Source organism: Heptranchias perlo, chromosome 29, assembly GCF_035084215.1.
Source record: "Heptranchias perlo isolate sHepPer1 chromosome 29, sHepPer1.hap1, whole genome shotgun sequence".
Taxonomy (NCBI): Eukaryota; Metazoa; Chordata; class Chondrichthyes; order Hexanchiformes; family Hexanchidae; genus Heptranchias; species Heptranchias perlo.
The window spans coordinates 16,200,924-16,224,407 of NC_090353.1; the positions used below are offsets into that span (position 1 = coordinate 16,200,924).

The 23,484-nt window shown below is 42.0% G+C and overlaps 1 protein-coding gene across 2 annotated transcripts in view; it reads left to right on the forward strand.

The window, feature by feature from the left end:
* Window positions 1–23,484, forward strand: part of tmem259 (transmembrane protein 259) — a 51,876-nt gene that overhangs the window by 15,287 nt on the left and 13,105 nt on the right. Inside the window, exons 2-6 of one of the 2 annotated variants that reach the window (XM_067968160.1) lie at window positions 7,227–7,478; window positions 11,824–12,001; window positions 17,260–17,370; window positions 19,976–20,098; window positions 21,849–21,949. In XM_067968160.1, coding sequence (XP_067824261.1) covers window positions 7,227–7,478; window positions 11,824–12,001; window positions 17,260–17,370; window positions 19,976–20,098; window positions 21,849–21,949 — 765 coding nt within the window. The remainder of the gene's footprint in view (window positions 1–7,226; window positions 7,479–11,823; window positions 12,002–17,259; window positions 17,371–19,975; window positions 20,099–21,848; window positions 21,950–23,484) is intronic. The other variant, XM_067968161.1, reaches the window with a different exon arrangement.

Consider the following 23,484-nt stretch of genomic DNA (forward strand, 5'->3'; position numbering starts at 1 on the left):
TGAGAATAGGCCACAGTTCCCCCTCCTTTATCACTTTCTAGTGATAGCTCGTTGAAATCCATTTTGTGTGGATATGAGTGAGAACCAAATCAGGCACAGTTGTGATATGCCTCAGGGTAAAATAGTCTGTGGATGGTCGCTATCAGGGCTGAAATGTTCATAATGGCCATTTGAGCAAGTTATTGGCTGATTGAGACTGTGGTACCACATTCCAACAACTCCTTCAGGAAGGAAGGAGACAAAACAGTTGGAAGAAAAGAAACTTCTCCATGAAAGAAATGTTTCATATTTTCGAAAGCCCTCTGATGCTTGTTGTACGGTTGAAGTGCTTCCCAAGGGGACTTGTTGCTGCTGTTGGAAGCAGCATTGGCTGTTCCAAATGTTTTGCAAATGGCCCAAAAAGCAGTCAGGGCTGCACATGGGATCCATAGATTTTTAACCACAGCTCAACTTGCATGGCCTACATCACAGTAACATTTTAATAGGGTCCACAGCAATGCTGCTGTAGCATCAATGATTTTCCTTAAAGGGGATGTATAAGAAATGAGCACTTTCCCACCTTTTTGGTAGTATAGATGGTTTTAGTGAAATTGAAAGTATTTGCCATGTATAAAAATGTTTTTTTATTCACTGGATTTTAGCACTTCGGTAACAGATGGTGTCTTGCGAGGATGCAGGTGTAATTCTTGCTTGTAAAGAGTTAAAATTGAACTAATATGTTTGGACATTTTTTTTAAATGCATTCGAGACCACCAATTGCCAACACAATCTTAACATACAATAAGAAAGCCTCGCATTAATTTTCACATAATAAACATTATCATTATAAAATTAAATAGGTCCAGAGGCCCATTCCTGAAAACTGAAAAGTTAAATGTTTATTTTTAAGATGAACAAGTGGACATTTATGTGGGAAAGTGCCTGTTTCCTGAAGTTTCCTCCCTCTCAAGTAGCTCAGAAGGAAAAAATAATTAATATGCATTGAGTTTTTTGTGAATGGAGCTCTGGTAAAATGTAGCCATCCGGTTCAGGTTAAGTACACACTTGTGTTTTGCTGACCCTCCTGGAAGAATGGGCATTTAATCGGAAACACGTCCATGAACTTTTCTAAATGTTATTTTTGGATCCCTGAACAGACCTCATTTCTGTTTCTGATGCCGTGCCAAAAATCAGTGTATTTTAAAGACTAAGGATAGTGTCCTGTTGTAATTGTGCAATGTTCAAAGCTTAGGGCACTGATCTGCTGTTGTGACCTAACTTGGTTTGATTTGTTTGGGTGTCCCAGTACTGGAATGATGTAGGAAGTAAAATTTGGAGGACATAAATGAAGTGTTGTCCTGAGGGCAAACTACACCAGTCCTATTGATTTGTCTTAAGAACATAAGAAATAGGAGTGGGATAAGGCCATACAGCCCCTCGAGCCTGCTCCGCCATTTAATAATGATGTGGAGATGCCGGTGATGGACTGGGGTTGACTATTGTAAACAATTTTACAACACCAAGTTATAGTCCAGCAATTTTATTTTAAATTCACAAGCTTTCGGAGGCTTCCTCCTTCCTCAGGTGAACGTTGTTGGAAATGAAATCCTCGAAATGAAATCGCATTTATAAATCACAGAACAATGCTTGGTGATTACAGATTAATAAGATTATGGCTGATCTTCAACCTCCACTCCACTTTCTCACCCATTCCCCATATCCCTTGATTCCCCTGGAGTCCACAAATCCATCAATCTCAGCCTTGCATATACTCAATGACTGAGCATCCATCTGGGGTAGACAATTCCAAAGATTCACAATCTTCTGAGTGAAGAAATTTTTTCTCATCTCAGTCCTAAATGGCCGACCCTTTATCCTGAGATAATACCCCCTTGTTCGAGACTCTCCAGCCAGGGGAAACAACCTCTCAGCAACTTCCGTGTCAATCCCTCTCAATCTTATATGTTTCAATTAGATCACTTGTTCTTCTAAACTCCAGAGAGAATAGGCCCTCTGCTCAGCCTCTCCTCATAGGATAACTCTCATCCCAGGAATCAATCTAGTGAACCTTTGTTGTACAGCCTCGAAGGCAAGTATATCCTTCCTTAGGTAAGAAGACCAAAACAGTACTCCAGATGTGGCCTTCACCAAAGCCCTGTTCAATTGCTGCAATGTTTCCTTACTCTTAGCCTTTATAACAAGGGGTTTGGAGTACAACATACCATTTGCCACCATAATTGCTTGCTGAACCTGCATGTTCTGTGTTTTGTGTACAAGGGCACTCAAATCCCTCTGAACACCAACATTTAATAGTCTTCCATCATTTTTTTTTAAAAATTGTTTTTCTATTCTTCCTACCAGAGTGAATAACTTCACATTTCCCCACATCATATTCCATCTGCCACCTTCTTGTCCACTCACTTAACCTGTCTATATCTCACGTCCCCCTCACAGCTTACTTTCCCACCTAGCTTTGTATCGTCAGCAAACTTGGATACATTACACTCGATCCCCTTGTCTAAGTCATTAATATAGATTGTAAATAACTGAGGCCCCAGCACTGATCCTTGTGGCACCCCACTTGTCACAGCCTGCCAACCTGAAAATGACCCGTTTATTCCTACTGTTTTCTGTCTGTTATCCATATTACTCCCAACCCCATGAACCCTTATCTTGTGCCATACGAAAAGGTTGTTATACCTTATTGAATGCCTTTTGAAAATCCAAATATACTATATCCACTGGTTCCGCTTTATCTACCTGCTAGTTACAACCTCAAAAAAATCTTAATAGATTTGTCAAACGTGTTTTCCCTTTCATTAAAAACCATGTTGACTGTGTCTAATCATATGATTTTCTTAGTGCCCTGTTACTACGTCCTTAATGGATTCCAGCATTTTCCCAACGACTGATGTCAGGCTAACTGGCCTGTAGTTCACTGTTTTCTCTCCCTCCTTTCTTGAATAGCTGTGCTGTGCTTTTTTTATTCGCTCATGGGATGTGGGCGTCGATGGCAAGGCCAGCGTTTATTGCCCATCCCTAATTGCCTTTGAGAAGGTGGTGGTGAGCCGCCTTCTTTTGAACCGCTGCAGTCCATGTGGTAAAGGTTCTCCCACTGTGCTGTTAGGAAGGGAGTTCCAGGATTTTGACCCAGCGACTATGAAGGAATGGCAATATATTTCCAAGTTGGGATAATATGTGACTTGGAGGGGAACGTGCAGGTGGTGTTCCCATGTGCCTGCTGCCTTGTCCTTCCAGGTGGTAGAGGTTGAGGGTTTGGGAGGTGCTGTCGAAGAAGCCTTGGCGAGTTGCTGCAGTGCATCCAGTGGATGGTACACACCGCAGCCACAGTGCGCCGGTGGTGAAGGGAGTGAATGTTTAGGGTGGTGGATGGGGTGCCAATTAAGCGGGCTGCTTTGTCCTGGATGGTATCGAGCTTCTCAAGTGTTATTGGAGCTGCAGTCATCCAGGGCAAGTGGAGAGTATTCCATCACACTCCTGACTTGTGCCTTGTAGATGGTGGAAAGGCTCTGGGGAGTCAGGTGGTGAGTTACTCGCCGCAGAATACCCAGCCTCTGACCTGCTCTTGTAGCCACAGTATTTATGTGGCTGGTCCAGTTAAGTTTCTGGTCAACGGTGACCCCCAGGATGTTGATGGTGGAGAATTCGGCGATGGTAATGCTGTTGAATGTCAAGGGGAGGTGGTTAGACTCTCTCTCTTGTTGGAGATGGTCGTTTGTCTGGCGCGAATGTTACTTGCCACTTATCAGCCCAAGCCAGGATGTTGCTGCATGCGGGCCCAGACTGCTTCATTATCTGAGGGGTTGCGAATGGAAGTGAACACTGTGCAGTCATCAGCGAACATCCCCATTTCTGACCTTATGATGGAGGGAAAGATATTGATGAAGCAGCTGTCGATGGTTGGGCCTCGGACACTGCCCTGAGGACCTCCTGCAGCAATGTCCTGGGGCTGAGATGATTGGCCTCCAACAACCACTACCATCTTCCTTTGTGCTGGGTATGACTCCAGCCACTGGAGAGTTTTCCCCCTGATTCCCATTGACTTCAATTTTACTAGGGCTCCTTGGTGCTACACTCGGTCAAATGCTGCCTTGATGTCAAGGGCAGTCACTCTCACCTCACCTCTGGAATTCAGCTCTTTTGTTTGGACCAAGGCTGTAATGAGGTCTGGAGCCGAGTGGTCCTGGCGGAACCCAAACTGAGTATCGGCAAGCAGGTTATTGGTGAGTAAGTGCCACTTGATGGAAGGTGTCATCGACACCTTCCATCACTTTGATGATTGAGAGTAGACTGATGGGGTGGTAATTGGCCAGATTGGATTTGTCCTGCTTTTTGTGGACAGGACATACCTGGGCAATTTTCCACATTGTTGGGTAGATGCCAGTGTTGTAGCTGTACTGGAACAGTTTGGCTAGAGGCGCGGCTAGTTCTGGAGCACATGTCTTCAGCACTACAGCCGGGATGTTGTCGGGGCCCATAGCCTTTGCTGTATCCAGTGCACTCCGCCGTTTCTTGATATCACGTGGAGTGAATCGAATTGGCTGAAGACTGGCTTCTGTGATGGTGGGGATATCGGGAGGAGGTTGAGATGGATCATCCACTCGGCACTTCTGGCTGAAGATGGTTGCAAACTATTCAGCCTTGTCTTTTGCACTCACATGCTGGACTCTGCCATCATTGAGGATGGGGATGTTTACAGAGGCTCCTCCTCCCGTTAGTTGTTTAATTGTCCACCAACATTCACGACTGGATGTGGCAGGACCGCAGAGCTTTGATCTGATCCGTTGGTTGTGGAATCGCTTAGTTCTGTCTTATAGCATGTTGCTTCTGCTGATATATGTCAACAACTTTAATGGCTTTTTTTTGAACAGGCACTTTGACACCTGCATTAAAAATTGCTTGCATTTCCATTTTGCTGCTTTTAAATTTCCATTGAGTGTCAGGTTCTAATGTGTGATATGGAGACCCAGTTATTGTTAGTGTGAAAATGGAGGACCAGTTCCACTGCATTTACTTTTCTGGAACACATTCAGCTGCAGATTTGTTGACCGCTATTTATGTGGGTCTCTGATGCTTTTGGTTCCTTGCTGGTCTCATTGTTCATATGTTGCTCCTGCTAATGGCAGTTTTTTCAGTTAATTTGTACAAATTAATGTTCACATTTGGGTCTAGATTCTGCAGTAAGATTATGATTCCTTCATTCCAATAAATGCTTCTCACAATATTCTTAGAATTTTAGATTTTCTGTCATTGTGGTTTTTCTCCTATAGTTAACAGTTTTGAGCCATGATGAATACTGATTTTTGTCTATCAATATATCAATCGTAAATTCAGATTTGGATGGTCATTGCACCTTAATGATCAGCAGACATTGTAAATTTATGTAGAACAGGAAGTTTGTGTCCAAAACTATGTATTCCATATCATGTCGATGTGCAGGTTCAAAAGTGGGTACCTCCTTCAGTAGTGGAGGGTTTCCTAACATTGTGTACGGTTTCAACTATGAAGGCTTACATTGTTCATCTGCTGGTGTCAAGATTGCAACTTTATTACTCTGAGATGTTGGGTCCATTACCACCACAGGGTTGGTTCTACAATCTGGCACTCCTAGCAGAAGTGGTGCTTGCAGGGAATGTATCATGGGAAATCTCAAATAGGTGGTTAGTTGATTTTCCCTTGCAGATTGTGGAATGAATCTTCCAGTGTCTCCTATGCACTCCTGTGTCTAGGGTTGAATAATTAGGTGCAAAGTAAACCTCCTGTCTGCTCTGTTGCAACAATGTCTCAGCCCCAGTCTCGAACTTCCTACTGCACCAGTGTGACTTTTTTTCCTTTTTCCGTTTCCCATAGCAGTCATTCTCCAGCCACTGAAAGAATGAGACCGCTTAAACTCATTTAGTGTTGGAACTTTCCAGCGGGCAGAAAGAGGAGATTTCCACCCCAGTTGGCCTGGACTAGATTTGAACCTGTGTCCTAGTGGTGAAAGAGTAGTGTCTAAATCTGTGTTTCACCCCGTCCATCTGCAGGGTTGCAGATGTAACCCTAAGGATGTGACGTGTCAATCATCCTGTAATGTTTACAGATGCTGCTTAATTGTGGCTTGTGACCCTAGTTCATTTAGTGTCATCCAGCTCTGACAAGAGATTCAGTTTGAGAACATCTTTTAGGTTTAGAAAAGATACCCAGAAAGATGAATCCTTTCTGTTTGTTACCTAACTGGATTTTTCTTTTTAATTTGTTCTCTGGATGTGAGCAACTCTGGCAAGGCCATATTTACTGCATGTATTTAGTTTACCTGAGAAGCTGGTAGTGGGCCTTTTCCTTGAACCAATGCAGTTCTAGTGATGTGCCCACAATGGTTTTGTGTAGGTATCCCAGGATTCTGCTCCTGCAACAATGAAAGAATGGCTATACATGTCCAAGTCAGGATGGTGTGTGACTTGGACGGGAACTCTGAGGTGACTATGTTCCTATGACATTACTGCTCTTGGCATTCTTGTTGGCAGAGGTCGCAGGGGAAGGAGGTTCTGGTCAAGTACCCTTGGTGAATTGCTGCAGTGAATCCTATAGATGGTCCATACTTCAACCACAGTGTGCCAGTATTGCAGGAACAGTCTATTGAGTCCAGTGGCGGGGACACTGATCAAGTGTACGCTTTGTCCTGGATGGTGTCGAGCTTCTTGAGTTTTTTGTTACAGCTGCACCCATCCAGGCGAGTTGTGAGTATTCAATCACACTCCTGACTTGAGCCTTTGTAGATGGTGGAGAGACTTTGAGTGGTCAGGAGGTGAGCCACTCATGGCAGATTTTCCAGCCTTTATCCTACTCCCTTGTAGCCTCGGTGTTGATATGGCTGGTCCAGTTAAGCTTCTGGCCAATGATGACCTCCAGGATGTTAATGGTGGGGGACTCTGAAATGGTGCTGTTGAAGGTCGAGGGGAGAAACCTGGGCTTTATCTTAGTTGAGATGGTCATTGTTATGGAATATTATTCTGCAGAAATTTTAGTTCTGAAGTATAGTGGAAAATAGATAATATACTGGTATTACACATTCCACAAAGAAGCTTGGTAATCTCAGCTATGTTGTTTGATCTTAATTTGAATAGGTTGATTATGTACATAATTAAAATCCCTTCCATATTCTTTACGCACCCCATTCCCAAAAAAAATTCTTATCGTGTGCTTGCTGAGAAAATATTAATTGTTCCTTTTTCTTTCCTTTCCAGGCTCTTTTCGTTCTTTTTATTTTAGCTTACATTCATATCGCCTTTTCCCGCTCTCCAATCAATTGCTTGGAGCATGTCCGTGAGAAGTGGCCAAGGGATGGGATCCTCCGTGTAGAAATCCAACGCAATTCTAGCCGTGCCCCCATTTTCCTTCAGTTCTACGAGTCAGAAAACTTTGCCGGCATGGTGAAGGAGCCACCAGAAGATGAAGAGGAACTGACCGTAGAAATGTTTGACAACAGTTCTATACAGGTGCGATAACTATTCACAATGTAGTACGCCAGGTATAATAAGTGCAGAATAATTTATTTTGGTTCAGTTTTGGTGAAAATGTCAATTTGAAGTTTTCATTTTTTAAAAAAGTCATTTGAAGTTTCTGTGCAACAAATTTACAATTGGTCAGGAATGAAAAAGAGCAAGTGAAAAGAAAATTTAAGTAATAAAGGAAAGTGGGGATTAAAAAAAAACCCACCTCTCTACAATAGTCCTGATCTTGGACACTTGCCGAAGGAGGTTAACTGGTGGGGAAGTTTTTAAAAAAAAACGCAGGAAAGAGTGAAATAAATATGTTTTTGTGCGTGATGGACTGGAGTCATGATTTATAAATTTCAAAGAGCACTATTCCTGGACCAGTCCCCTGAATGAAACCACCTAAGACAGGGCTGTCCAACCTGTGGCTCAGGCAATTCCTATTTATACTTTTATTTGCTTGTTTGAATTTTGTGGGCCTGATGATTTGGAAAGGCCTGTTTCTAGCTGTGTTGCTTTATTGGTGGATAACACCAAGATTGGTTAGTATCAGCAACTAAAGATATATGCAACTGACAACATGGATTTGTATATCTTTTAAATGCTGCCCTTGAGGCTCCATAATAAGCACCTATGAAGGCAAAAAACTTGGAAACCCTTGCAGGTAGTGTTACTGAAGTGTTTTATCAAGACTCACGTGCTTGAATTCAGTCCGCTATGGACAGTTGTTGAGCAGAGGCCAAGCAGTTCCCACAGGAAGAGAAAAGCCACTCTGTGTAATAGATCAGGATGGACATGAGTTGCATAAAACCAGTTTTTAATATAACTGGGATACTGCAACACACTGATGGCAGCTGCTTGATTTCTATTTGGTTGTATCAGTTTTGGATAAATGTTGGACTTCACTGTACTTACATTGAGGTTTGAGATAATCTGGGTATGTGGACATCTGATGCAGAAAAAGGAGTTTGTTGCCAGGTATGGAATTCTTAGGTGCATTTAATGTATTTGTACCATTTAGGTCCTGGGAAAAAGATCACCCTAATGCCAACTTGGGTTAAACATTTGTGCAACATGCTTAATTCATCTTCCCACTGCTGCACCGCCACCATTGACAGACCTGTAACCATCACTATTTCACCCTAGTGAAATACAGCTTTAAATGCTCTCTCTAGACACCACTTGAGTTTGGAAGGACAATCTATAATTATACTGCTACCTGTTTTTCACAGTTGAAGTGGAGGTAGTGGGGAAAATTCCACACACACGCACCATCATGCTCACTGAGGCATTGCTGACAACATGGAGTGTAGATGCTATGGTATTCCCTGTATAAGTTGGTAAAGTAAAACCTACTTTTGGCCTGATGTGGTATACAGGTAGGAGCTGACCATCTACTGTGTCTATCACAACACCCCCATCGGCAAAAAAACACATTAAATGAAAAGCAGAAAAGGTAAGAAATTGCTTTATTTTGTTGACCATGTGTTTATTGAACATACAAGTATAATTTTAAGTAATGTAATTTTCCACTTCTAACACTCATCCAATGCATACCAAGATTTCACATTATTTTATGATGTAAATGTCACACATAATAGGTTATTTTCGAGCACAAGAGGTCTGAATTATCTTATTCACCTACTTACCTTCAGGGAAGCGTCATAATTTAGCTTGTAAGCTGTGTCTCAATGTGTTTGTCTCCTCCCAGTTCAATAATCAAATCTTCAGTTTGTTCCCAGAACCAGACTACACAGTTCTCCATATCATTTTTGTGGTGATCAGTTGCACACAACAGCCTGAATGGCTTACTACATATTGGTCGCCATATGATGTGTCCATACCGTTCTTCAGCAGTTTGTTTGTGCTGGCCATAATTTCCCACTTAATGCTGCATGATTAAACTTGATGTCTTTTGCAGTATAACATACTAATCTTTATATTTATGAAGAATATGAAGTACAAAACTGAAATTTCTGAAATCTCTCTCCCAACTCCATCCCGTCTTGTTTATATTAAAGCATATTCATCAACTGACTTGCTAATCCATGGATAATTTACATGCCTGTGTATGCATGCATATATGCTTGTATATAGATAGATATGTGGATGAAATACTGTATAATTTCTGGATTAAAATCAAAGGAGGTTTGTTTTAATGATTGGTTGAGTTTAATGGGAACTTCAAGTATTAACGCAGCATTATTGTTGAGGGTCAAAATCCCAACCGATATCTTGCACACAGTCTGCCATTCACAACACCATAATCCTCTCCAGCTTTGCATTCCCCTCATGTACTTTCAACTCCACTAACATCAAGTTTCTCCTTGTCTTCTAGTCCACCTTCTGATAGTTTGTTCAGCCACTATGCTCCTCTCCTTTGGAACTCCCTGCCTATTTCCCTTTATCTTCCCACCTACTTCCCTCTCCCACCCTCACTGCTTTTAAAAACATCCTCAAAAGCCTTCGAGATTGTGTCTCCATCCTAATAGAATCCATTGTGATCAAATTAGTGAGCATTTAGAAAGGAATGGGATATTCAAGGACAGCCAGTGTGGATTTATTAAAAACAAGTAATGTTGACATACGTAATATATTTTTGAAGCAGTTACTGTATAAATGTAGGGAATGCAGTGGATATGGATTTTTCAGAACATGTTTCAAAGAGGTTTCTTTAAAAATTCAGATGTATAAGTATAAAAAGATATGTAGCAACATGGATAGAAAGTTAGTTGATGGACAAGAAACAAAAGGTTAGGGTTTTGCTCACATTGAATAAGGGTTGGAAGTGACTGACTCCTGGGATCAGTGCTTGATCCACTTTTGTTCTTGTAGTTAGATGATTAGGACTTCAGCATAGGGAGTGCAATATTGAAAATTACAGTTAACACACAAATAGACTTGGCAAACTAAAAGACTTCAGGTGGATGCAGGTAGTTTCGTGGAATGGACAGACAAGTGGCAGATGTAATTCAATGCAGAGAAATGTGAGGTGATATATTTGGGGAGGAAAAACCAGGAATGGGAGTATACATTCCATGGAAAGATGCTGATGGGTGTGGATGAACAGAGAGATGTAGGGATTTAAATAAATAATTCCTTGCACGTGAGTGCTGATAGATTGTAAATGGGGCATTGTGTACAAGTGCAAAAAGATAAATTTGTAGTCTGGAATGGTCAGGCCACAGTTAGAGTACTGTGGAGTTTTGGGCACTGCATTAGAGAAAGGTTGATACAGGAGATAAGAAACTATAGTTATGAGGAGAAACTTTAACACTTGGGACTATTGCCACTGGAGCAGAGAAGACTCGGAGGAAAATTTGAGAGGTTTTTAAAATGAAGGGTTTTGATGGGGTGAATAGGGAAAGATTATTTTCTCTGGTTGGAACTCGGTGATGAGGAGTCATTAATTTAATATTGTCACCTGAGAGAGAAAGGTTAGGAGAAATTTCTTTACAGGGAGATTTGTTGAAGTGTGGACTGCTTTGCTGCAGGGAGTAGTTAAGGCATCTTTTAAGGGAAAAGTGGATGAATATTTGAAACAGGAAGATGTAGGTCTATAGGGAGAGTAAGGCAGTGGGATCAGATTTGGATTGTTCTAGCAAAGAGCTGGGCACAGATGTGATGGCTAAATGGCTCCCTCCTAGCTATGGCTCTGCCACTGTTTTGATCTCTCAAGTGCTTTGAGACATCTTTCTACATTTGAGGAGCACTATAGAAATGCAGATCATTGGCTACTGTCAGGAATGCTGCACCATCGAGTGATGGGATGTGGGTCTGCGTCTGTGACACAAAACTCTTTCAATTGTAGACCTCTATTCAGGAAAACAGTGCCCTTTAAATATGCCCTTTACACTTGCTCAGAGTGAAGCTTGGACATCCTTGCTTCATAGTAAGATTTTATTGCCCTTTTTTTCTTGCTCCCTAACGAGAGCAGAAGGAGCAGCACTGAATTACAGCAACCGGTAGCCAGGCAAGTCTTGACTGGTGGCCCAGATGCGGCAAGTCCGAGGCCCACAAATGAGAGAGGGAGGGTTGCAAATGGTCCCTGGGCTGTATTACAAACATCACTTTGTTAGTATAATAACCAATAAGTTGTGTTCACTGTTCTGCAAACCAGAACAGTGTTAACACCTGTGACAATGCTATTAGTAAATGGTAAAGTCTCTGGTTCCCAGGAAGGTTAATTTTGGATCAGAAATGATTGAAGATCCCACCCGAAATATTAACCTGTATTTCTCTTTCAGATGCTGGCCTACCTGCTATGCATTTTCAGCACTTGTGTTTTTCTTTTTCTTTGTGACAAATTTGTGCCTGACTCTCTTTGCCTTTCTGTTCCTTTTCACAGTTTGAACTGGACATAGAGCCCAAAGTGTTCTTAAAGCCCTCACTTGGAAATAATGCAGAAGTTGTAACGCAAGTGGTACAGAATGATAGCCAGGGGCTCTCATTCACTGAGGCACCTACTAAAGGTATGCAGCCTCTGCAAGAAACAGTCTCCGAGTTTGAGATGCTAACGAGAGCAGGTAAAGATTTAGTGATTCAAGCTCTTCTTTCCCTCTTCTTTCCAACCTGCGTCCAACATCTCTCGATCTTCAGTTGGGTAGGACCTTCATTTGGTCACCTGAGATATATAATTGCTAATTATACTCCTATATTTTGGTGAAGTACTGCCTGATAATGGATAGTTATTTCAGCTGAGAAGAAAATTGCCTCGCTTTAGAAATGTGAAATAAATTTTCTTCAAAAACAGGGGGCTGTGTAAGGCTTCTTGAGCCACAAACGCTGCTGCAAAACTCGTTAATTGCTTGTCACTGCTTTAGTGCTTTTCCCAAACTCTAGCAGTTCCAAACTCTCTTCTGTATTTGCTTCTGAACACTGATGGGCATCTAAAACAGAAACTGAAGCATGCCTCTTTACCTTTCAGGTTCAGAAACTAACACCATTAATTAATCTGTTAAAACACAGCCAGTTGCTTTAATTACACTTTGTTGTCATTGATAATCATACACTGTAGGAAAAATCACCGCATAAGCTAACATGCTCTAATGTGTGATGTTTTTAATCACCTAAGATTGCTCTCATCACCACCAGTGACACACTGTCAACTCCAGTTCTTAACCCTGGTGTTGCAATGCTCGCTGCAGGCACAACCCAAGTTTGGAAGGGAAAAATGTATAATTGTATTGCTGGGTGTTTTTCACAAGTAAAGTGGACACAGTATGAAGATCCACATTCACTCTTTGACTTAACTGGAATTCTAGTGACAAGATTGTTATGCAGTCATTTATTTGTTTTGAATTTTGGCTTTGTTCCTGGCTGCAATAGAACTTTATATCTCCCTAATTCCTGGACAATACCATAGTTATTTAATTTGAGCCTGAAAGGACTCACTGCTAACCTCCTCTGTCCATCCACGTGTATCACTGTCTTGGGTTTTAAATAGAGATCTGGATAACCCTTGTATAGACAAAGAATTTACAATACTGTGAAGCCTGTATATGTTCTGGTAGTTAAAAATGTACACTAAACCAGGTTAACTAGTTAACTGGTCTGCTATTGAAATGAATGGATGCTGATTTAGTGAGTTAATATTTACAGACACAAGTGTTTGGAAAATGGGTATGTTTTTAATGCAAGGTATGAAATGACATTAAAAACAAGCTATGAACAGGTTTCAGTGACAAAATGTCAAACAGTATCCTTTTGTTTTTCTTTAAGCCGGCTTTTTGGCAAGCAGAACGGAGTCAGCCAGAGGGTTTTCTCTGAAACAGGGGTTATTCTGAACAGAGCGGAGTCACCAGAGGGCTTTCTCGGGAACAGAGCAATGTCAGCCAGAGGGTTTCTCGAACAGAGTGGGATTAGCCAGAAGGATGGCTCAGATTGGAGCAGGATCATTATTCATTTTTTTTTAAAGTTACAGGCAAGATACTGTAGCTCTGGACTTTTAAGCAAGTCATTTGTTAATCGAGACAACCCTCCGCATTGAGAAGGTACTTTCTGTATCTCCTTACTGAAGCCCTCAATTTAAATAACAATCAGTGATGGCAGATGAAAGAAATAAGCTTTAGTCATGAACGACAGATTACCTGGCTTGAACAGGTTTAGCTCTATGACAGGAAAAGATAGGGGGAGCGAAAGACATAGAAAATGTCGTAGATGTGAAGTTAATAGAGCCTGAAGGTGTAGCTCAAGCAATTTGATCTATACGTTCTTGAATTTAACATGATCCACACTTAAGACCAGCAAACATTGCATTAGTCCCCATTTCTTGAGCAATTGTTGAGTAGCTTTACGATTGATCTAGCTTGTTCACTGTCACTTGGACTTATCAACATCTCATGTGGACACCTTGGTAGCAATGAATGCTAATCACTTGAACGTTTATGGCAGACAACTGGTTTAGCCCTTCATCGACAGATCTGGCTGGACCACATAAAGCACTATTGGGTCCTGCCCTCCTGCCAAAACTGCTCAATATTCTAGGATCGTCCTGGAATGCAAAGATAACTCCCGGCTTCTCTTCACTACAAACCATCTTTTTAAACTCTTCTCCCCTGCCTCCTCCATCCTCACCTCCAACAACAAGCGCAAGGAGCTCATGGACTACTTTGTCACTAAGATTGAGACCATCCGTTCAGCTGCCTTTGCTGCTTTCCTCTCTTCCTCTAGCCAAACTTCCCCTAAGGTTCAGGGCTAGGCCAGGGGGGAGCTTGCATCTTTCTCTCCTATCTCCCTTCATGCTCTCTCCAAGCTCATCTTGACCATGAGACCCACCTCCTGCTCCCTCGACCCTATTCCCACCAAATTGCTGACCACCCAGCTTCCCTTCCTAGCCCCCATGTTAGCTGCTATTGTTAATGGTTCCCTCTCCTTAGGTACTGTCTCCCCGCCCCCCACCCCCACACCCTTTAAATCTGCCGTCAGCAAGCCCCCTCCTCAAAAAACCACCCTTAATCCCTCTGTCCATGCAAACTACCACCCCATCTCCAACCTCCCTTTCCTCTCAAGTCCTCAGTCGTGTTATTGCCTACCAACCTGTGCCCATCTTTCCCGCAACTCCATGCTTGAATCCCTCCAATCAGGTTTCCGCCCCTTCCACAGTACTCAAACGGCCCTGATCAAAGTCACAAATCACATCCTATGTGACTGACCGTGGTAAACTATCCCTCCTCATCCTTCTCGACCTGTCTGCAGCCTTTAACATGGTTGACCTCGAACGCCTCTCCTCTGTCGTCCAGCTGGATGAGACTGCACTCGCCTGGTTCCGTTCTTATCTATCCAGTAGTAGCCAGAGAACCACTGACAATGGCTTCTCTTCCCGCTCCCACACTGTTACCTCCTGGAGTCCCCCAAGGATCTATCCTTGACCCCCCCCCCCCCCCCCTCCTATTTCTCATCTACATGCTGCCCCTTGGCAACATCATCCAAAAAGATGACTTCAGATTTCACATGTATGCTGACGACACCCAGCTCTACCTCACCACCACCTCCCTCAACCCCTCCACTGTCTCTAATTTGTCACACTGTTTGTCCGACATCCAGTACTGGACGAGTAAACATTTCCTCCAACTAAATATTGGGAAGATCGAAGACATTATCTTCGGTCCCCTCCACAAACTCCGTTCCCTAGCCACCGATTCCATCCCTCTCCCTAGCCACTGTCTGAGGGTGAACCAGACCGTTCACAACCTTGGCGTCCTGTTTGACCCTGATGAGCTTCTGAGCACATACCGGCTCCATCATCAAGACTGCCCACTTCCACGTCCATAACATCGACTGACTCTGCCCCTGCCTCAGCTCATCTGCTGCTGAAACCCTCATCCATGCCTTTGGTACTTCTAGACTTGACTATTCCAATGTTCTCCTGGCTGGCCTCCCATCTTCCACCCTCCATAAACTTGAGCTCATCCAAAACTCTGCCACCCATATCCTAACTCTCTCAAAATCCCATTCACCCATCATCCCTGTGCTCACTAACCTACATTGGCTCCCAGTCCTGCAACGCTGCGATTTTAAAATTCTCATCCTTGTTTATATAATTGCAAGTAGTTGTGTTAAAATTTTGTCAGTATGGGTCAGTGGTCTGATGAAGAAATTGTCCACTCAGGTGAGTGAATGACCTAGCAGAAGCCCTGTGCACTTGAAGGAGATGTGTTTTAAAGCAGTTTGCTTTTAACCTGAACACTCAGCACTGAGGAAGTAGCAAAATAATCTGGATTCTGCAAGTGTGCATTTAACCAAGGTGTACTTACTGTATTGATTTTTGTCACTAGCCATTTCTGATGTATGAATTTGAAACAGCACTAGTGGTGATGAGGGTAGCGGGAGGTGTTTTATTATTTTGCCATAGTGAGCTGACCAAAGCACCATAAGTTGTGGGGACAGAGATGGGGGGTGGTTGAGAACAGACTGAGACGAAGTTATAGATTAGTATTGGAGTCTGAGCAAGATGGTGATATTTCGGATCTGCACTATAAAAGGTACATGAATTACCTCTCCAGTCCAGTACTCCGAGTTCTTAAAAGTAAATCCATTTATTCCTATGCTAAGGAGCATGCAGCACACAAGTCCAAATAGTGTTGGATCTTTCCAGTACTTGTGCAACTTTTATGCTACAGAGGTGTACTGGCATGCAGTTGTGAAATCTGAGATTTCCTTCAATTGGTGAAACTGCTCACTGGCAAGAGGGAGAAGAACATGGCTGCCACTAGTCCATCTATCTCATGCCTTCCTGGCCAATTCGCAGAATGTTTCTGCAAGACTTACCTGCACTTTTCATGTGAGTCTTAAAAAGGAGCCAGGATGCACAACATATCCTCAAAAAAAAAAATTACTATTCACCCCCTTTTAGAGCCAGAGGAGCAAAATCCCTGTTAGGTCCAATGATAACAGTACCTTGGTAATCTGTTGTGAATTTGGCCGTGGAGTCCACCGGAGCTTGTAGTGACAGGAACTGCACAGTCAGAGTATTAAGCATACAAAATCCCCACTAAAAAGGTAAATGATGACTATCCTGGCAGTTCTCAATGTTGTTAATGTGCCGGATGGGAGTGAATCACTTTTCTAATAACACTGCTCCTGTTTCCTGGTATAAATGAGATGTGATTAGATCATGCAGAGAAGATTCAGTGATTTCATCTGTTGAAGAGCTTGGATTAGGAATCACATAAGTGCCCCTTTGTATTCAGGATCATTCATAGTTGTCACTAGGATCATTAACTGAACTGATACAGTATAGTTAATTTCACATGGCCTGATGGTGCTTCACCAGTACCCTGGTACTCACACTAACACTGCTAGGCTTTTTATATGAGCTTGTATTAATTCGTGCCTGCGAGATCAGTGTCCTTGAGCCTGTCCTGGGTTTTACCCTACTAAATCTGGCTCCCTTATCTCTGCTGAAAATTCGTAGACCAATTTTTTGGTAATCTACGAGTCTGCTGTCAGAATAAGGGAGCCAGATTTAGTAGTGTAACCGCTGGGAGCTGGCTTATTGTCACCAGCCTCCTAGAAGCTGAATTAAAATGTCAGGTAACGATTAAGCAGCTTCAGTTTCATGCCAATTGCAGCAGCGATTAGCTATACACATTTGTGAGGGTGAAGTTACTATATAATTAACTTAAAGTTATGCTTTTACACTTTGAAATGCTAACCATCTGAGTTCCTAATTGTGGCTTTTCTTATTGCCCTAAATTCTTCCCTATTGCATAATATCTATTTGTAAATGATGTGACCTGCCATTTATGGAACTGCCTAATGCTCACTTTACCCCATATTGTAGTTTGGCCACAAGAGGAGTACATAGTTGAATACTCACTGGAGTACGGATTCCTCCGTCTCTCTCAGAGCACCAGGCAACGCCTGAACATCCCAGTCATGGTCGTTACACTAGGTAAGAGGTAGTAACTCCATTCATTACATGCCTAAAAATGTGTTTGGAACTGTGGAATAGCTTTTGCCTTGGTTGTGATGGTGGCTGTCCAGAGTGTTGCTAATTCTGCTCCCAAAGCTGCTGAATGCATTGATTACAGTGATCGTGTGCAACCAAACTCCCAGCGTAGAAGAAAGTTACTGCACACAGATTGTTCTATTGGGTGAAATTAGAGGGAGGGGAATGCACATAATTTAACACCAAAATTAATGGCAGAGGAAACTGGACAGAAACCTGCCAGTTTCTCACACTTTCCACTGATTATTCCTCATGTTTAAATGTGCATTTCATAGTTGCTGCAATTCTAGCCATGCTGTATATGCAGGCTATTAGCCTCCATACTTTTTTAAAAACTTGCTGTGCAAGAACCCACAGGTTTCCAAGTTGGGATACAGAATTTTTCTTCCAGTCGCATTGCACTTTTAAATATTACTGCATCTTTTGAAACTTTGACTTGTCATTTTCAAAATTGCAGTGAGGTACCTTCTTCCTCCAGCCATTATCAAGCTCCGCCGGCCACAGCTTAGATTTGCTAATAATCATTTTGATCACTCCACTTCCCAAAGCTTCTGTACCACGCTTTTTTGAAAGTAAAACTAAATATGTGTATCTATCTGTCTATTACTTAAAAACATAGTATTTGGATTCTTTTCTGGCTATGTGGCACATTCACTTTGTGTTGCCTTCTAGCACTCGCTTTGGTCCTGGGGAATCGCAGGACCCATGCCGTGTTTATGTAACGATCTGATTGGCATTTGAGATTGGTGACTCACCAGATTTCTTTTTATCCAGTATTGGCAGCTGTTTTTTTTATCTGGTCCTGCTGTCTCCTCAACCTCAGTGACCTGAAGCCACAGTTGTCTCTCTTTGGGGTCTTTGGCCACTAATCTTGCTCTCTTTAATCTCTTGCCACTCACTTAGTGCACCAGGCCTCCCCATTGTTTCCTGGCCCATCTCACAGACTCTGTGAGCCTCCATGCCCTCCTGGACTCATTATCTCTGCTCCACTCTCTGAATGAGGTCTACCTCTGCTTTCAACCTAATCCAGACTTGCCTCTTCTGCAGGCGCTGTTCCTCAGCCTCCTGCCCACCAGGGTCCAGCTCTAAGCCCCAACTGGCTGAAACTAAGCTGAGGTATTTTAGAAGTTGATTATCAGGTAATTTGTTTAACGTTTCTATTAAGGCCCTAGCATAATCTCTCCATGTCAGCTTGGAAATAAATGAGCATGTTTTTACATTTGAAATTTTGACCCAAACTTTCTGCTCAAGCTGTCCAACTAGAGATGTAATTCTTCTCAGTGTTGCTTGTGCTTTGAATTACCTTCTGAGTTTTTGACCTTGGCAGCAATCAGTATCCATTTCATGGAGGTGTAGAGGAAAATTTGATTTTGACAGTGGGGTATGCAGTGGAAGATGTGAAAGTGACAGAACACACCATTATGGCATTTGCACCAGACCCAAAGGCCAGGGCGAGTTCTTGTAATTCTGGAGATATGAGTGAGGTTTTCAGCATTTATACCTGGCCCAGTGGTAATACTTACCAGGGCAAAAGGCAATGGCTTGAGTTGGAGACTCGGGTGATGAGTTTAAAAAGGCAAATGAGCATCCCGCTTTAAAGGCAGGTAGGGGATCAAAGTCTGGCGAGTAGAGTCATGTCTGAGGGTACCTCAAATAAGTATGCAGATCCATCCCCCAGTTCCAATAACTGGATTCAATTCGAGAAAATCTCTCAAGGTCTTGGTAACTCTGGAAAGACTTATTGAATTTCTGGCAAAAGCAATTCTCTATATACTTGATTCTGCTTGGATTAATTGAACTTGTTTTTCTTAGGAATTTGGGATTTTAATATATAGAGAATACAGATGAATTGAAACTTCGACTAACCAGTCTTACAAATATATATATTTAAAACATGATTATTTTGTTAACCTGTATTCATTTGGTGATCACCTCATGATGAGTTGGTAGTTTGTGGAATTACAACTTTGATTTTAAAAGTGATCATTATTAGTCAGTACTTGTCCTGGCTGCTAGAGGGAGCATTTTGCAACAGTTAGATTTGTTCACACAATCGTATAAGAATTATGCCAGTCTGTTACAAGTGAAGTTAAAATCCATTCATAGTGCCACACTTTACAGCGGAAAAATTTAGTGGCATAATGTTAACCTTAACCATTAACCTGTAGGGAACAGTGGAGCAACATTTCATTATTAAAGGGTTCTACTCCGATTTGCTAGAATACTTTTTGAATTTACAATAAGTGTATTTGATTTGAGCGTTACTGAAAATTTTAAAAGTGCATTCACTTTTTTTTGCTCCACTCCTTAGGTGTGCAGGCCACTGGTCTATGTCATTCCTTGGTTTATAATCCAGGATTTGCACTTGAACAAGGTGGAAAGCTCTTTTCCACACCGGTGGAAAGCTCTTTTCCACACCGGTGGAAAGCATATGTCTTGCTAGATAGTGAAGAGTAGGACTTGAGCTGAGCTCTGCTCTTCCAGTTAACACTTCAAATACAATCAGAACTTACAACTGGCCAGTTACGTTATTCAATTTTATTCACAGATCCAACAAAAGATCTTTGCTTTGGGGACGGTTTTAGCCGGTTTCTTTTGGATGAATTCTTGGGCTATGATGATATACTGATGTCCAGTGTGAAAGCGTTGGCTGAAAACGAAGAAAACAAAGGTGAGTTCAACTGGCTGACTTACTTTCACCTAATAAAACTAGTGACTGATCTACTTTTTACCTGATGATAAAGCTAATGACTTATCTATCTTCAAATATATTTTGAATTTAGTCTCCTGTTCCGTAAAACAGGCCATTTGTCAGTATTCAGTATCCAAAAGGAAAGAAAGCCATCAACTTTTAAAAGACATTGTCCACAGTAATACATAATTACCGTTGATTTACTAATGCACTTTTCTTTGGGTTAAAATGACAGATGGGAAGTGACAATTCATATTCCTTGGTCTTGATCTATTCTGTATGACTCCAGTAACCATTGGTACAATTTAGAATCCATAGTTCGTAGGATTTTATGTTTGCGTGATGGCAAATATAGTCTAGTGAAGTTGAAGATTGTTACATGTTTTCTTAACAGTTAACTATTGTCAATACAACAGAGCGTTCCTCTTTTCCTTCTGCCCCAATTTTCTCCCCTCTTGTGAAGGCATTGATTCATGTTGTTGTCATTCTCCAGCATCTCTCTGGTGGCCATTGTTCATGTCTGAGCTTAGGTAATGAGTGTTGGCAGCCAGTTTGACTATGGAGAGTAACGCAGTTGAGCCCGATCATGTCATCATCTGATATCCATGCACATACATTCCCGCAGAGACCCCTGTATAATGATCAGGAGTGAACGCATAGACTTATTTTTGTTTTGTTTCCTTTCCCTAGCCAGACACTAAAGTCAACTATAGCAGCCCCAATGTTTCCTCTAGTGAAATCAGCTAATTCAGTAGAACCCTTGACTTTATGGTCTGTATTGCTCAGCGCAACACTAATCACTGGGGAATTTGTTTTAACTTTTAGACCATTAATTCTGTCACTGGATGACCTGAAAGGCTGCTCCTCATCATGATCTGTTTGTGTGTGGGCTGCTGTTATTGGGCGCATTCACCTTTTTCCATCTAATTGGCAGAGTACATGTATAAGATTGCCTTTAAATTTGTGTTCAGTACTAAAATTATGTGATTGTTGTACCGAGGCCTCTGCTAATGAGGTTTTCTTGACCATCAGTTGATACAAAAGCATTTAAGTATTCAGTAGTGCATAATTTTGGTAATTGGTACCAATCCACTGTTAAAGGAGTTGTCCTTGTCTTACACAGTGAGTGGCTAGGATCTGGAATGCACTGCCTGAGGGGGTGGTAGAGGCAGATTCAATCATGGTCTTCAAAAGGGAACTGGATAAGTACTTGAAAGGAAAAAATTTGCAGGGCTACAGGGAAAGGGCGGGGGAGTGAGACTAGCTGGATTGCTCTTGCATAGAGCTGGTGCGGACGCGATGGGCCGAATGGCTTCCTTCCATGCTGTAACCTTTCTATGAATCTGTAATTTGGACAATCAAGTTGACATGTCGAAGTATATTGTGAAACTTATTGTAACCTTTCTAGGATCCTGAAGACCCACAAACTTTTTTGCTGAATCCTTTAGTATTGCATGTCGTCATATGGCAAGTCTCGCTTGTCTTTTGAATTCATCAAGAAACAAATTTAGCCTGATGTGTTGCCAGGGCCACTTCGGCATCAGTAAGTGCAGCTACACAGTTGAGCTCCTTGTGTGGGCTCATTTCCAAATGGGTAACCTGGCATTGGTGATGGGAAGTCAATTTATTGTAGGTTTTTATAACTTTTATCTGAATTAAAACACTATGATTTTGCTGAGAGTGGCAATTTCATCTTGAATATTGACACCGTTTTTATTTTTTAAACTAGGATTTTTGCGCAATGTAGTGTCGGGAGAACACTACCGTTTTGTCAGCATGTGGATGGCTAGAACCTCCTACCTGGCAGCCTTTGTCATTATGGTTATATTTGTAAGTATGTTAGTAAACCATAAATATTTCTTTATCATTCCTGCAGCTGGCTTCCAGATGACACGGCAAAAAAAATCTTGAGAACTTTTCTGCTGGCTCATAGGTTGCTCAGTATATGCCAGATAACTAACGCCCGCTTCATGTAAAAAGCTGCAGGGGGTTAGTGAATGGCAACTGTTTGTAGTCCTCAAAGGACTGTCTGAAGACCACCAGGAATTTCTCCCCAGTATGGATTATTTATTGCCTTTTCTCGCCTCTCCCACAGGGGGGGAAAAAATGGGTAATGGCTTTGTGTTTCCAAATGAAGGGGAATGAAAGTTCGCATTGTTCTGCTCCTTTCTCTGTATGGCAGTGAAAAAATAGAAGAGAATATTGACTTTCTCATCAATTCTAATAGCTCATTTAACTTTTATAGGAGTGTGTCCAACAGCAAGAATGGCATCTGAGGCAACCCTATAACCAACTGGTTTGGTGCCGTCAGAGGCAAAGATAAGCCACTTTTAATGTTGCTGGGCTGTTATGTACCTTCCTGTGATGTCTGAGAGGTTCTAGCCAAATGTCAAAGTTGTGAGTGCTGTATAAGCCAGATAGATTCAGTAGCAGGGGAACTATATTAAATATGGAGCTGGTTCTGTCAAAATTTGTTCCATAATATAAATGAGATATTGGGTGGACATTCTCTTGATTTTTGAGATATCGTTCAGGAAAGCGCTGGCTTCCAATTAATCCAGGGTCCATTCCGATGTATCAGTACAACTTCCAATCCACATAGTTTATGTCACAGCAATTAAAAATAACGTGCAGTTAGAACAAAAGGTAATACGTTAAGTAATCCAAAATGTCACTGCAGTGTCTCACCTGTGCTAAGGGCACATCCCCATCACCCCCGTCTTTGCCAAGCTCCACTGGCATCCCATATCCCATAGAATTGACTTAAGATTCTTGACCCCATTTTCAAGACCCTTTGTGGTCTTGCCCCTCCATACCTCCATAATCTGTCTTGCCCTGTGTTCCTGCAACTACCTTCTGCTTTTCTGACAGGCTACTTTTCATTCCTCATCAGTGGGCTCCTCCACCATCAATGGGCTGCTCCTTCAGTCATTATGTCCCATTTTCTGGAACACTGTCAGTATATCTGCCTTGCTATCTCCCTGCTTTCAAAAACCTCCTTATACTGCTTTTTGCCCCCTCCCCCCTTTCTTCGCTCCTGTTCAGTGTCCTCACTGTCTACTGTTCTGTAACGTGCTCTGCAATGAATCTCTGTATGAAATGAAAACTATACAAATGTAAGTTGTAATATTAGAAAATTTACATATATATTAATATGAAATGGACACGATGGATTTCTTTTGAAGTAGATTGCTGTTCACATTAAGTTGCTCCATTGCAGCTTTTTCAGTGTCTCTCCCCTGATGGGGAAATCATGCTTTTAATTCTTTCCACGGGTTAAGGAAGTTGGGTGTGCTTTCTTTCATAAAGAGACTTAAAGGTGATCTAATGGCAGTTTTCAAGGGAATTGGCAGGATTTAATTCAG